Source organism: Perca flavescens, chromosome 4, assembly GCF_004354835.1.
Source record: "Perca flavescens isolate YP-PL-M2 chromosome 4, PFLA_1.0, whole genome shotgun sequence".
NCBI lineage: Eukaryota > Metazoa > Chordata > Actinopteri > Perciformes > Percidae > Perca > Perca flavescens.
In genome coordinates, this window is record NC_041334.1 from 3,027,360 (window position 1) to 3,041,591 (window position 14,232).

The window sequence follows — 14,232 nt, forward strand, 5'->3', positions numbered from 1 at the left end:
GGTGTACGTGTATATGTACTGACTGATCCTGACTAGACAGGGTATTGATCTGCCAGGTTCGGACACAAAAAGTAATATATCATCCGCATAAAGCATAAGTTTGTGCACTGCACCTCCTGCCATAACAAAATAATGGTTAACCTCCTTTTTTAAATCTTAAAAACCAAGAAGTAAGCTAACAGAACTGTTCTGTTGCTGGGAGAAGACAACTGACCTAAACTTCTAGGTCAACTGCTGCAATTGTGCATTTTGTGACAACAACTTACTTATCTCTCTTCTGTATCTATCTGCTAATGGTCTATTTTTCATTTATTTATTCATGTGTGGTTTGCACATGCATATTTTTTGTTTTTTTTAATTGTTTTTAACAATCTACGGGTTATGTACTCATTAGCCACTGTTTAGAGCTTTTATTTATTTATTTATTTATATATTTAAGTATCTTTTTGGTTTTTCAAGTGTCATGCCTTCTGGTGTTTGCTCATTTATGATGGCGTTTCCTCAGCTCGGTTCCAGTTTTGTGTGTGTGTGTGTGTGTGTGTGTGTGTGTGGTGAGTATTTTGTAGCACTTTTACATGTATGAAAAGCGCTATATGAATAAAGATTGATTGATTGATTGATTGATTGATTGATTGATTGATTGATTGATTTATTGATTGATACTTTAAGTGTAACTCTAAACCTTTACCACTGATTTCTTCAGACACATTGACTTTTTGACTCAGAATATTTCTCTGACTTGTCCCCCAGTGTCCCAGCGAGACGTATGATGCTCTCCACAAGTCCACCAAGGACTTCCCAGACGAGGTGGTGAGCTTCATGCGGCAGCACCAGCTCATGTGGGAACCCGTCCTGCCGGTGGGCGGCAGACCCATCCTGACCCGGGTCAACGCGCCCTACATGTTAAAGAGGGTCGTCGTGGACAGGGTGGATGCCGAGGACGGACCATACGATGTCTTACACCTAGGCACAGGTGAGGAGGAAGAGAGGGATTTAACCTGACGCAGGCTGCGTGAATGCAGGTTAAAAGGTCAAACGAAAAGTTATACAAATAGCTTTACAAAAGCATGCGCAATCCAGACGATAAACACAAGGTGCTGGACAGTAGATCTTACCTTGAACAGCAGCTGGATTCTCATGATAAAATAATAAGTTAAAGCATCTTTTCACACATTTTAACACTAACCCATTAAGGAGTGTGGTTCATGTGTTCATCGATTGTGTGCAAACATCCTGCATTCATGCATTCATTATCTCTTTAGAGGTGAGAAGTTAAACACGGAGAGGTTTACGGTTTTATTCCCAAAGCTACACTTCTGACTGTGTGTGTGTGTGTGTGTGTGTGTGTGTGTGTGTGTGTGTGTGTGTGTGTGTGTGTGTGTGTGTGTGTGTGTGTGTGTGTGTGTGTGTGTGTGTGTGCGCGCGCGCATGCGTGCGTTCAAGGGCGTAACTTTGGGGGAGTTGAGATCTCCACTTTTGACCATAAACACTTAATTTTGTGCATTCTGGTGACCTTTTTCCACATCAATTTGTGGTGCAAATGTCTTTATTTATGTAATGGAAATGATAATTTAGTTGTTTGGTTGTAACCCCCCATCCCCCCTGTAAATAACGTGTGTGTGTTGTTTGTGTGTGTGCGTGTGTGTGTGTGATAAATGGTGAAGGTTATTTAGCGGCTGGTGACAGGCCGAAGGGGCCAGAGGTGCTCCCCGTGGCTCCATAAATCTCCTCTAAGTGGATTCCTCTCCAACATCTTTCATCCCCCCATCAACTGCTCCTTTACCTGCCTGATAAATGCTCCTTCTGCTCTTTCAAGTGCTCTAATTTTCACGCCATGCGACCTGGGTGAATCCTTCGACTCGTCTTCGCGTCCGGCAGATCATTCCTTTGTTGCTCGATAATGTCCTCTTTTTATTGCATCGTGCTGCTGAGCCACGTGCTGACGTCAACGTGGCTTACTCTGAAGACAAAATACGCTTTAGAAACGTCTGCAGGTTACTGCGAGGTCATGCGCTGAGCTGAGTAGTAGTCACTTTAAGCACACGTTGATCCCAGTTAATGTTGCTCCTTTTAACTCCACATTCGGTCCTCTCAGAACAGCTCCATGAGGTCTTTAAATACGGACTTTAAAAGCATTGAGGAGGTTTTACAAGAAGGAGACAGATATCTGGCAAAAACATTATGCTTGTAGCCAGAAAAAAAAGCTGTGACAAAAAACTTGGAAATTGATCACGTGACAACAGCAAATGTTAAGGCTTTCATGACCTGGCGACATGTTGGTGTGACTTACAGTATGCAGAGCAGTTGAATCTTTGTGTAGCCCTATTCAATTTTTCCTAAATTGTTGTTTTAAAATGTAATACTATGGGACAATGAGTGCTTAAAAAGCCGTAATATGAATGAATCAACCGTTTTTCTGTGTGGTTTTGTACATCAGAGTGGATAGATTGTTACCACGGTGTAGGTACATTATTTTGTAGTGTTTCTTAAAAACCATTCACAACCGTCCTGAGCGGCACTGAGCTCTGAGAGGGGAGGGAGAGACTCACCGGATGTCAGGCTTTATCCCAGCAATGTCCGCCCGTTGAGCCCGATTGACATTGATTTGATCGACATATTTGTAAATGTTCTTTTCTGGGTTTTTTGTCCAGATGACGGGAAGGTGGTGAAGGCCATTTCAGTCATCAAAGACAGCTGGGACAAGGAGGAGATCATTCTGGAGGAGCTGACGGTCTTCCAGGTCAGATACAACAATCTATCTTTCTATATATCTATCTATCCATCTATCCATCTATCTATCTATCTATCTATCTATCTATCTATCTATCTATCCAGGCGTGGACTTGGACAAACTAATGTAGATGCTTGAAATGACAGTTAATGTTCTCAGATCTGCAGTTCATATTTAACAAAACTGTCAATATATATAGCATACCATGTAATTTGTTTAATATGGATTAGGTTACCAGACCACAAACCCACATAGTCCTGCATGTTGGGCCTCTGATGATTATTTTTACAGTTTTATTGGTGCAAAACTAAATCATACAGTTTTGAGTTCACTCTGGTAATGATATTAGACATTAGGGATGGGAATGATTAAAACTGATAGGCCAACTTCTATTTAAATACCGTATGCATCTGGATATATCGTGGATACATCCACACAATCTTGCACATGATCTATCTATCTATCTATCTATCTATCTATCTATCTATCTATCTACCCATCTATCCAGGGGTGGACTGGGACAAACATTCGGCCCTGGCCATTCTGTCCCTTTCCGGCCCAATTTCAGACGGTGACATTATTTGCTTTTATATTTGCAAAAACCAGACTTTCGTGAGATCATGGCAGCAGCAGCATGAGGCGCACTTACAGGCTTTCATAATTACATAGTACACACACTGAAGCAATTCATAACACCTTCCAACTACCATGGCACCATCTTAGAATAGAATGGAAATGCTTTCATATTTCAAACAATTTATTACTTAAACACCCAAAACACCAAAGTACAAAGACGTAGCGGAGCAGACGTAAGCTTTTATTTTAAAAAGTAGAAGCCCGTTGGCCCCAGACATGAGGCTCCAGGCTGCAGCTGTACATTCTTGCATATTTTTCTCAAACTGGTGTAAAACGCCAGTGCTGCCATATTTTTTTTCCAATGGCCCAAATCGGCCCATTTGCCAGAACTGCCAGATTGCCACTCCACCTATGCATCTATCCATCTATTTATCTCTCTCTCTCTCTCTATCTATCTCTCTGTCTATCTCTTTTTTGACAACTTTCTTCATGCAACAAACTTGCATTAGACATGGCACTCAGGAATGTGGCGGTTTCTTACGAGTTGGGAGTGAGAATATTTATGAGTCAACACCTGCTTTACCTGAATCATAACACTTTCAGTCAGGCAGTTTGTTTCTTCTCACATCAGTCCCACAGAACCCTAAAGGTCTCATTGCACAGACAAACACACACACACGGACACGTAGCTGCACAGGACTTTTATGGCTAAAATCCCGGAGCTTGTTTTGGTGTCTCCTGCTGCCTATCTGCCAGCCCTGCGTCGATGCGATGTGCTGCGTGAGGCCTTGCATGTTTCCAGTGGAACATATTTGTCTGGAATGACTCCACTAAAGAGAAAAACAGATAGTAGGGCACATATTTCCCAAGGTCCTCTATGTAAATAAGCTAATAGGGATGAGGAGGGTAGAAAGAGGAATACGGTGGGACAAAAACAGAAGAGACAGAAATAGAGGAGAGCATGTGGACGAGATGTGAGAGGAAAAAAGGAAAAACCAAACTACATGAGGAAATAAGAAAGCGAGCACAGGTGAAGGGAAGGAAGAAAGGAAGAAAGACAGAAAACACGTTAAAAACAGCCACAAACAAACAGGATACCAGACGCACGTTGTCTGTTTACTTATGACTGAGATTAAAACAGGAACTTAACAATTTCCACCAGCCGTGCACACAAACAGGGACATGTGCAAAGCAGCTGACATCGGCTGTACTGTAGTCTCGCATTGTCAGCTCTATCTCCACAGCGCTGCGGAGTAAGGTCTGGCTAAACCGCACATACATTCTGGCATAGGAGAAACGTTCTGGGTTGTTTGCATGGCTCTAAACCAATCACAATGATGCTCGAATGGAAAAAACTGACTGTCCAAAACTTTTTCTATATGGTATATTTTGCATCACTTTGCCGAACCAGATTCTCTGTCCATTCTTTTCTCCGGTCTATGTTTTGAACCCTGGCTGCTGGGTTTATTTCTGAGCTTTCTATCCACTGAAGGTTTGAGCCAGAGGAAGCTGCTTTGTAGCCTGACTGGGTTTCAGAGAGGAGGCGCTTGAATGGTTGGTCAGTTTGTTGGCCGTGACGGGACACAGGATAGCCAGATCACTGTGAAGATACCTGTTCTCCTGCTCTTTATCATACCGTGCGTGTCCTCCTTTAGGTAGACCTCCCCCAGCTCAGAGCGGTCACGGGTCATTTACTCCCTTTGTGAACCGCTGAAACAAGTCGGTGAGCTAGAAAAATGGAGCTGTGGGGTAATTTAGTCCTCTGAGAAAGAGAGTCATTAGATTTCTCTAATCCCGGTAGCTGCCCTGACCTCTGTAACGTACTGTAGCTCTGAGGTATTCCTCAACCCCTGCACGGATGAAATATCAGGTTTGTTAAAGAGCAGGGCCAGTTGGTTTTGTGTTAATCTTCCTTACATTAACTCAGGGTTGTCTGCACGCAGGCAGCGTAGTTTGGTGTTTCAGGGTGTTTTCCAGGTTTATTCTGCCATCCATAGCAGTTTAAAAACCAACTTTCACAGATTTCCATATGAGTGTTTGGTGTTCATGAAATGTGTATGTACAGTATTTGTTTTTACAGTTTAGTGAAACTGTTATTTAATGATTTCTAAAATGGTTTGGAACTTGGCGTGAGGAAATGCAAAATGCAATTAAATTCAGGCCGATAAAGTGACTGCAATTACTCTTAAAAACTACTAAAAGATTCCCTTCTTGATTTTTCTTCGTTTCTTCTTCTTTGCCCTAATCATCATAAACATTCATGAATATCATGTATTATCCATTTCTCCTTTTTGACCTGCAGAGTCCCACTCCCATCCTGAGCATGGAGCTGTCAACAAAGAGAGTAGGTCTATCTGTCTATCTGTCTGTCTGTCTGTCTGTCTGCCTGCCTGCCGGTCTGCCTGTCTGCCTGTCTGCCTGTCTGAAAACTGGTTTATTTACTGAAGAAAATGCGACAATGCCTTTTTTATGATTTACTGTAATCAGATCCCTCTCCCTTTTTGTAACAGTAGTAGGAGCTATGGTGAACCCACAGAAACGTAATGACTCTCTTCCTCCGGTCCACAGAAGCAGCTGTACGTGTCCAGTGAGCTCGGCGTGGCCCAGCTGGGGCTCCAGAGGTGTGAGTTGTACGGGACGGACTGCGCCGAGTGCTGCCTGGCCAGAGACCCCTACTGCTCCTGGGACGGTCAGACCTGCTCCAGATTCTTCCCCACCAGCAAGAGGTAAAGATGAGGCTCAGGGAGGGGGAGACTCAGGATGAGTTACAGATTTAATCTGCAGTGTAGCGTCCCTGAAGGGCTTTGTCATCACGTGCAGCGGGCAGCAAATAGATGTGTTATTATATTTATATAAAAATGCTGTCAAGCTGATACCAAGTTGTGATAGTTTCTCACTCATACTGCCAATACTGATATGAAATTTTTGAAAAACAACGAATTCAGAGGCAAAGACAAGTTAGGCTTTCAGATATGCCTCGCATATGCATTTCTTTGAACCAATCACAATCGTCTTTGGCAGCGCTAAGCTCCGGACGCAGCGACTGTGGCTTTGCTAAATAGTCTCGGGAAGGAACTTGTTTTGGTGGAACATTTGCACCCCGCAAAAGAAAACGCCACATACAATATTAAATGAGGTGAACTGTTGACACAATACGGTAACCTGAGCTATTTAAATGAGCTGATACATGGTTAAACCTCATTGGCTCTTACCAGTGAATCACCGTGTGTACTTCGTCCACAGCAATCCCACCAATCAGTCCCAGTTAGAGAGGAAATGGCGTAAACAGATTCTTTGTCAATCTTAAAGGTGCCCTGCCACACGTATTTAATTACTTTGTGGTAATGTCTGAAGTTCTACCATGGACTCTGTAACATTTTTTGTGTGGAAAAAATGCCTTGGTTACCTTGTTTCGAGCCATTCTAGCATTGTATAGAAAGCCTGCAGGAAGACTCAGCTCGATTTGTGCCCGTTCTCATTAATATTCAACAAGCTAAGCTGTTTGACTCTGATTGACTAACAGCTAGCCAATGAGAGCCTGGCTGTCAGAATCCTTTACACAGCGCAACTGGCCAAGCTCATGAAAAGTAATGTGCTCAGGCGACACCACGTCAGACTATCCTGGAAATGTTCTTCCGTTAATCTAGACTATGTGGAGCATAACTGAGAATCAAGAAGCATGCATTTATGTGCAGATGTGAATGTACTTATGGGTACAAATCTTGTGAAATCCTGGTGTTTCAGGTTTATCTTTGCTTTGTTAGGTAAATGATTTCCCTGAGTCTCATGAATCTCATCATAGATTAAAAAAGTAAACTATGCATTTCATTCAGGTTGTTTTTTAAAAGTTGGTTGGATTTTTATGTCTCTGAGTGTTTCCCCAAACATTTATAGAGAGAGGAAAGGAAAGAGACCGAAATAAACTAGATAAAAAAATCAGTTTGTATGCATTTTAATCAGTTTGTTTTTTAAAATTGGGTTGGATTTGATGTCTTTGAGTGTTTGAGAGAGAGAGAGAGAAGAGCAAGGGAAGGAAACAGAAATAAACGTGACATCTTCTGAAGGGCGAGAGAGAGCAGAATGAAGGGAGGGTTAACAATACTGTCACGTAGACTTATGGTGAGAGCGAGAGTCGGTGAAGGAAAGGATGGAAATAAAGGGGCAGAGAGACCTTCAGATGCAACAGTTGCAAAGCAAAGAAAGCAGTGGGTGAAGAGAAGGGAAGCAGGGTCATTAAAACGACAGATAGGTCGAGTTAGAAGGAGACGGAGGCGTGACAACACTCTTTACCAAGGTTGAAACAACACGCTGTATTTACCTAGCCTGCTCTTGCTCCGTGTGTCCTCATTCATAATCACAGTCACTTCATATTTTCACCCCTGAGGAGCCGGCACAAACCCAGAAACAACAGCGAGGAGGAGGATTTAATGCTGTTTAAAACAACTTTATCTAAAGGCAAACGTCATTATCTGTCAGCTAGGGTTTAACTGATGAGTCCACTGTCTGCTCTCACAGACTCTAGCATGTATTGTTAACATTTTTAGCATGTTTTTCGTACGTCATCGTGCAATCCAGACAGGAAATAAGAGAATAATTATTAAATAGATTAAAACAAAAGGTTGCATGTACGTTAAAGCTAACCTGGGTGCGTAACGTTACCGGTATTGGCTCCTCTCCTTGTGTGTTGCGTAATTTGCATTTAACGTGAGAGGGAGACCTAAACTGGCCTGGATGAGTGTATATGTTCCTACATAAGAGAGATTGTGCAGTGTTAAACTGACTCACCCAGTCAGTCAGGAAGCCGCGAGCCCACTCTCTGTGTTGTAGTTCAGGTTCTAAAAAGGTGTATTTACAAAAAGTCGTATTGCGGGGAAAACAAAACGTTCTTTCAAATAGTATCTTCCTTTTCAGCGTGTGGTTTGCAGCTCTCGTGTGTCTCGCCCACATGAAGCTTCCAGCTTCTCCTTTTTCTCTTCCTTAACAAATCCATCAATGAGTCTCTCCACACACCTGCCATACTGGGTTAAATCAGCGTCTACAAACATGTGACGCGTCAGTACTGACCATATCAAAACTAACCGCATGAACTTCCTGAAGTTCTGGGCCTCCTGGGAAATCAGGAAGCGGTGCAGCATTAACGTTGTGGACGGCTAGCAGAAACAAAGGCTACATTCACACCGCAAGTCTTAATGCTGAATTGGGATTTTTTGCTCAGATAACATTTTTTGTTTATTACCTTTTTAAAACGTGGCCTATATCAGATTCCAGTGTGAACTGTTATCAGTTTCAAACTGAGCCGCATGCCCAAAAGACCAATAACAATGACATCAGACACAGCACGCTGTTGCACTAAAGTTAGGGAGGTTATGGAGGAAGTAAGCATTTTCTCTTTTATTTCAAAATATTTGTGTAATGGTAGCTGTATCATTAATAAGCAGGTGCTGAGGAGGAGAAGAATGAAGAAAAAGAGAGCCAAATTGGCCTGCGCATAATTGTGACAAATGTCGATGTAGATTGATGTAAAAGTTGCCTCAAATCTGCCTTGGTTGTTCACACTGCTGCCACATTGAAAAAAAATCAGACCTGGGTCTGATTCAGAACCACATATGGAAGTGGCCTAAATCTCATTAGTAAAAAATCTGATCTGGGCTAGATTTGAGTGTTAACCCTACTTCTGAAGAAGTCTGACATGGTCACTTGACCCCAACAAAATCAGATTTGGGCCACTTTTGCCTGAAGCTCCTTGAGTAGAAATGGATAAAGGAAAGGGTCTTTTGAATGGCAAGTTGAGTTCCAAAGCCCTTCCAGATGGAAGTCTAAAGTTATCTGCATGTTCGGTCAATTTGAATTGAGTTATCACCGGAGTACGTCCAGTCTCAAATACCACCTGAGCATTAAAAACTGGAAAAGTATCCCTTAAGTAAATTTTAAACGGATAGAAAAATGTGCAATTAATTGTGATTCATCACAAGTTTACTATGGACAATCATGCGATTAATCGCAATTAAATATTTGAATCGATTGACAGCCCTAAAAGTCATTTAAAAAAAGTGCATAATACATACAGTTGCAAGCTCTGACGTTACAGACATATTCTAAGTGTGTGTGTGTGTGTGTGTGTGTGTGTGTGTGTGTCTCAGGCGGGCGCGGAGACAGGATGTAAAGTACGGAGACCCCTGGAGTCAGTGTCCAATCACAGACGACGGTAAGGATTTCCGCCGTCTGATGTGAATAAACTGTCTCTGTTTGAAATGTCTTCCTGTCATCAGTTACATAACGGACGACCAACTTGGTACTTAGAAACAGAGGATTCCCACTTACATACACACTCTGTGATTGATTACGCATGTTGAAGTGTATGTAAAATGCTAGTGGCTTCATAAGAGATCTGCATGAATCTTTGTTTCATTTTTGTCAGTGAGCAAAAAACTTGGAAGTGCACACAACCTGATTTTATAAACTGACATACGTACATGTGATTAAAACATCTGTAAGGAACTTGCTTCCTTCGCTTCTTGTCCTTGTTTTATGGAGTTTGGACACTAAACGTCCCCTCTGTCATTTCAACAGAGCCGCACTTTAAAATGTGTACTACTATCATTGTACTGGCATTCATTTTGAAAGAATGAGTGTCTTTGTTTTCCACATTTTCATACTTTATTTTTTGCAAAACAAGGCATTCAATATTGCTGGACAACCAAAAAACTAAAACAATATACAGTATTGACTTAGAATATAGTACAGGAAAATATCTTTTATTACTGTTCTGTTCTGCAGGCAGGTGTAGGGCGCACTCTAGGGGTGGAACTGAGTCACTGCAGTTTTCTTTACTTCCCACATACAATGTTCATGTAAATGTTTCTATAAAATGTCAGAATTCTCTTAATCTGCTTGAGTCTGTGCTCATTTTTGTTTTAAAGGTGATACACTGACAACCCCCCTTTTTCCTTATGCAGCAGTTATTTTGTGTCTATAATTGTTTATGAAATAAATAATTTCCAACCAAGGCAAATTGCACATAATTGTAATTTATTGTGGCAATGAACTCTTTTCTGCTTCTGAGAATTGCCTTTATTATAATCTGTTGGTTTTCCAATTCACATTGAGCATACAGAAAATACTGAAGAGGTTACTTTCTTTTTCTCTCTTTTTCTTGGCATATAAACCCTCGATATGCTGAGTGTATTTCTGTTTATTTTCTCCCGTTGCCCCGTCAGATTCGGAGTCCGTGGAGGTGAAGTCGGTGTACGGTGTGGAGGGAAACTCCACCTTCCTGGAGTGTGTTCCTCGGTCTCCGCAAGCTGAGCTCAGGTGGACGCTGCAGCACACAGAGAGCCAGCAGCAAGCGCTCAGTCAGACGCAGGGAAGCACAGAGGTGAGAGACAAAACATTTTCCTACCAGATTCTCTCAGCAAACAAGGTATAATTCAAATATTTTCAGTGATGCACCGAATCCAAGATCCGGCTTATATTCGGCCGATTATTGGGCTTTTTGACGTGTTTCGGTTTCTGCCGAACCCTACGCTTGCACTACGCCCTCCGACGTAATGACGCCGCCGTTGATTACGAGAAGGTGTTTACGTAGGTGGAGCGTTCAATGCAGCAGGCTGTGAGAAAGTGAAAATGGAACTCGTGAGCAGAAAAAGTGTTGTTTGTTTGTTGTTTACTTCATTAATGTCTTTACTGTGTTAATGGACTGAGGATGGGAAATCCAAAAATCTGGATTCGGTGCATCCCTAAACATTTTCCAATTTGACAAGTTCATCTTCTTTGAATTTTGGTGACTTGACGCACGCTGCACGTTCGATTTCATCATGGTCAGCTGGGAACACTGGCCGAGCAGGTTCACCTATACAAATATCCGTATGATTCTTTGTGTGCAGGCCACAAGGAGTTAAATGGACTTAAATATGTATAAGAGAGGGACACCACTCTGGGAAAAGAAAAGGGAGTTTTGCTGGAGGGTGTGGCTTTGGAGGGTGTGGCTGATGTGTGGGTGATGCATTTTACTAATTTGCTGTTAAAATAACAATGAAATGATGCGCTATTGACTTTAGACCAGGTTTTTGTTGGTCAATGGTGCGATCACCTTAATGTGTTTCATTCAACTCTATCTCAACTGTCAACGTTAACATCATCCTCTCGTCTGTCCGTCTGTCTGTTTGTCTCCTCTCTGTCTCTCTCTCAGCTCCGTCAGAGCGATGATGACCGCATCCTTCACATGAAGCGGGGTTTGCTAGTTCAACGCCTGGAGCTGGCTGACTCAGGCCTCTACACCTGCGCCAGCCACGAGCACTCCTACAGCCAGGTACTGGCCAGATACCGCATTCACATTATCCCCAACCACAGCCTCCAGCCGACCCGCTACCAGCAGAACCACAGCCCGATCCACCCGGGCCCAGGCAGCCTCGGGAGGATCAGCCCAGCTGGGGTCGCCGGGTTTCTCGGCCAGTCGGTGCCCCTTCAACCTCCGGTGCCGGGACACAGGAACTCGTGGCTTCCTCTAAAGAGCTACAAAGACCTGCACATGGTGGGGACCAACAGCCTGAGTGTGGACGAGTACTGCGAGCAGCTGTGGTACCGCGAGAAACGCCGGCAGCAGAAGCTCCGCACCCTGAAGCTGAAACAGGAGAGCAGGAAAGCCCGGGTGAGGCGGAACAATCCCCCGGAGATTCCCCTCTAGTCGCCTGGAGAACAGAGACTGCTCATGGACTACAGATCCTGTACATGTAGAGGACATGGAAAGGTTTTTTTGTTTGTTTTTAGCAAATAAAGCTCAAACTGCTAGCGTGACACCAGCCATATTTACTATTAAAGACTGTTAGTAATTAAAAAGACATATATATATATATATATATATATATCCTCACCCTGAATATTTTTGACAGAATTTGGCGTAAAGACTTTTTTGATAAACAAGGTCGTGACAACTCAGAATCCCAAATGTGCAGGTCAACTCATGAACAGGTTCATATGATAACAAACAAAAAGTTATGCACAACAATTCGTATGATATTCTACGAAATTAGGGGGTCACATGAAGAGCGGTCACATGGAACTGACAGTTTACAAGACCATATCTTGTAATATCGGTCCATCAGAACAGAAACAAGTAAACATGGTTATTAGAGAAGAAATGCATCTGATCATATTTCAGTTTACATAATGTAATTTTATAAACTGTCAATTACAAGCTACCATTTATTGTGGCACTTATTTATCGATTAACAAATATCTACACTTCAACACTCCCTTTTTGTCCCTTTTTCTATCCAACATATCTATTTAGTAAAGCTGCAAAGATTTATTCGCTAACTATTTTGACAATCGGTTTGAGTCCAAATTTTCTGATGTCAGCTTGTTAAATGTGAATATTGTTCTAGTTTCTTCTCTCCTCTGTGAAAGTAAACTGAATTTCTTTGAGTTGTGGACAAAACAAGACATTTGAGGATGCCATCCTGGGCTTTTGGGGAAACATTGAGCCACATTTTTTAACAGTTTCTGACATTTTAGAGACCAAACAGTAACAACAATAATCTACAGATTAATCCACAATGAATATAATCGTTAGTTGCATCCCACTGCATCCCCATGCAAAATGGCACCACACATCTGACTGACGTACAGAGGAACATGTATCACGCATGACGCAGACAGAAACTGTTACTGTTGCTCCAGGGCTCCCTTGTAAAAGAGATTTGATTATCTCAATGGGACATCACCTGGTAAAATAAAGGATAAATAAAAAAAAATAAAGAAATATGTATACTATATATAGAGTATAAGTTAATGACAGAAGACTTAACAAGGGAAGTGTTTGCCTGATTCACTGCAACACATTTAACTGTGTTTAAACATATAATGTTTCACATGTATTTATGTTTATTCTGAGACGTAATGCTGATCTACACAGATAAGATCTACTTCATGGATAGGCCTCAGTGGACACGCACACAAGAAACGGACCTTTTTTTGATAGTTTGTATTTTTAGAATTTTAGTACTTTTTCTTTGTGTTTATATAAACGTGTGTTTCTCATAAGCAAAATGAACACTTTTTTAAAACTTTCCTTTAACTTTAATAAGCTTTGAGATCAAGAAATTAAATTGTGTTAAGTTACTGTATGTGAATAAGCCACAAACTGTTGTAAAATAAAAATTATACAATGAAAACATTTTGAGGTTTTAATTTGTTGTCACTTGCATAACACACATTTGTAATATAAGAGTGTTGTATGGAACAGAGACAACCATAGGAAGGGTTTGCTATGGTTATACAGTGTGGAGAACAAGTATTTGATACACTGCCAATTTTGCAGGTTTTCCTACTTACAAAGCATGTAGAGGTCTGTCATTTTTTATCATAGGTACACTTCAACTGTGAGAGACGGAATCTAAAACAAAAATCCAAAAAATCACATTGTATGATTTTTAAATAATTAATTTGCATTTTATTGCATGACATAAGTATTTGATCACCTACCAACTAGTAAGAATTCCGGCTCTCACAGACCTGTTTTCCTTTTCTCCACTCATTACCTGTATTAACTGCACCTGTTTGAACTTGTTACCTGTATAAAAGACACCTGTCCACACACTCAATCAAACAGACTCCAACCTCTCCACAATGGCCAAGACCAGAGAGCTGTGTAAGGACATCAGGGATAAAATTGTAGACCTGCACAAGGTTGGGATGGGCTACAGGACAATAGGCAAGCAGCTTGGTGAGAAGGCAACAACTGTTGGAGCAATTATTACAAAATGGAAGAAGTTCAAGATGACGGTCAATCTACCTCGGTCTGGGGCTCCATGCAAGATCTCACCTCGTGGGGCATCAATGATCATGAGGAAGGTGAGGGATCAGCCCAGAACTACACGGCAGGACCTGGTCAATGACCTGAAGAGAGCTGGGACCACAGTCTCAAA

General features: G+C 41.8%; 1 protein-coding gene across 1 annotated transcript in view; it reads left to right on the forward strand.

Annotated features, from left to right (window-relative positions):
* The window catches only part of si:dkey-49n23.1 (semaphorin-3D), a 111,431-nt gene extending 97,967 nt beyond the window's left edge, over positions 1–13,464 (forward strand). The window contains exons 12-18 of the mRNA XM_028574775.1: positions 751–973; positions 2,652–2,740; positions 5,610–5,651; positions 5,876–6,033; positions 9,448–9,512; positions 10,525–10,682; positions 11,496–13,464. Coding sequence (XP_028430576.1) covers positions 751–973; positions 2,652–2,740; positions 5,610–5,651; positions 5,876–6,033; positions 9,448–9,512; positions 10,525–10,682; positions 11,496–11,990 — 1,230 coding nt within the window. The 3' untranslated portion in view covers positions 11,991–13,464. The remainder of the gene's footprint in view (positions 1–750; positions 974–2,651; positions 2,741–5,609; positions 5,652–5,875; positions 6,034–9,447; positions 9,513–10,524; positions 10,683–11,495) is intronic.
* Positions 13,465–14,232: the final 768 nt, after the last annotated feature.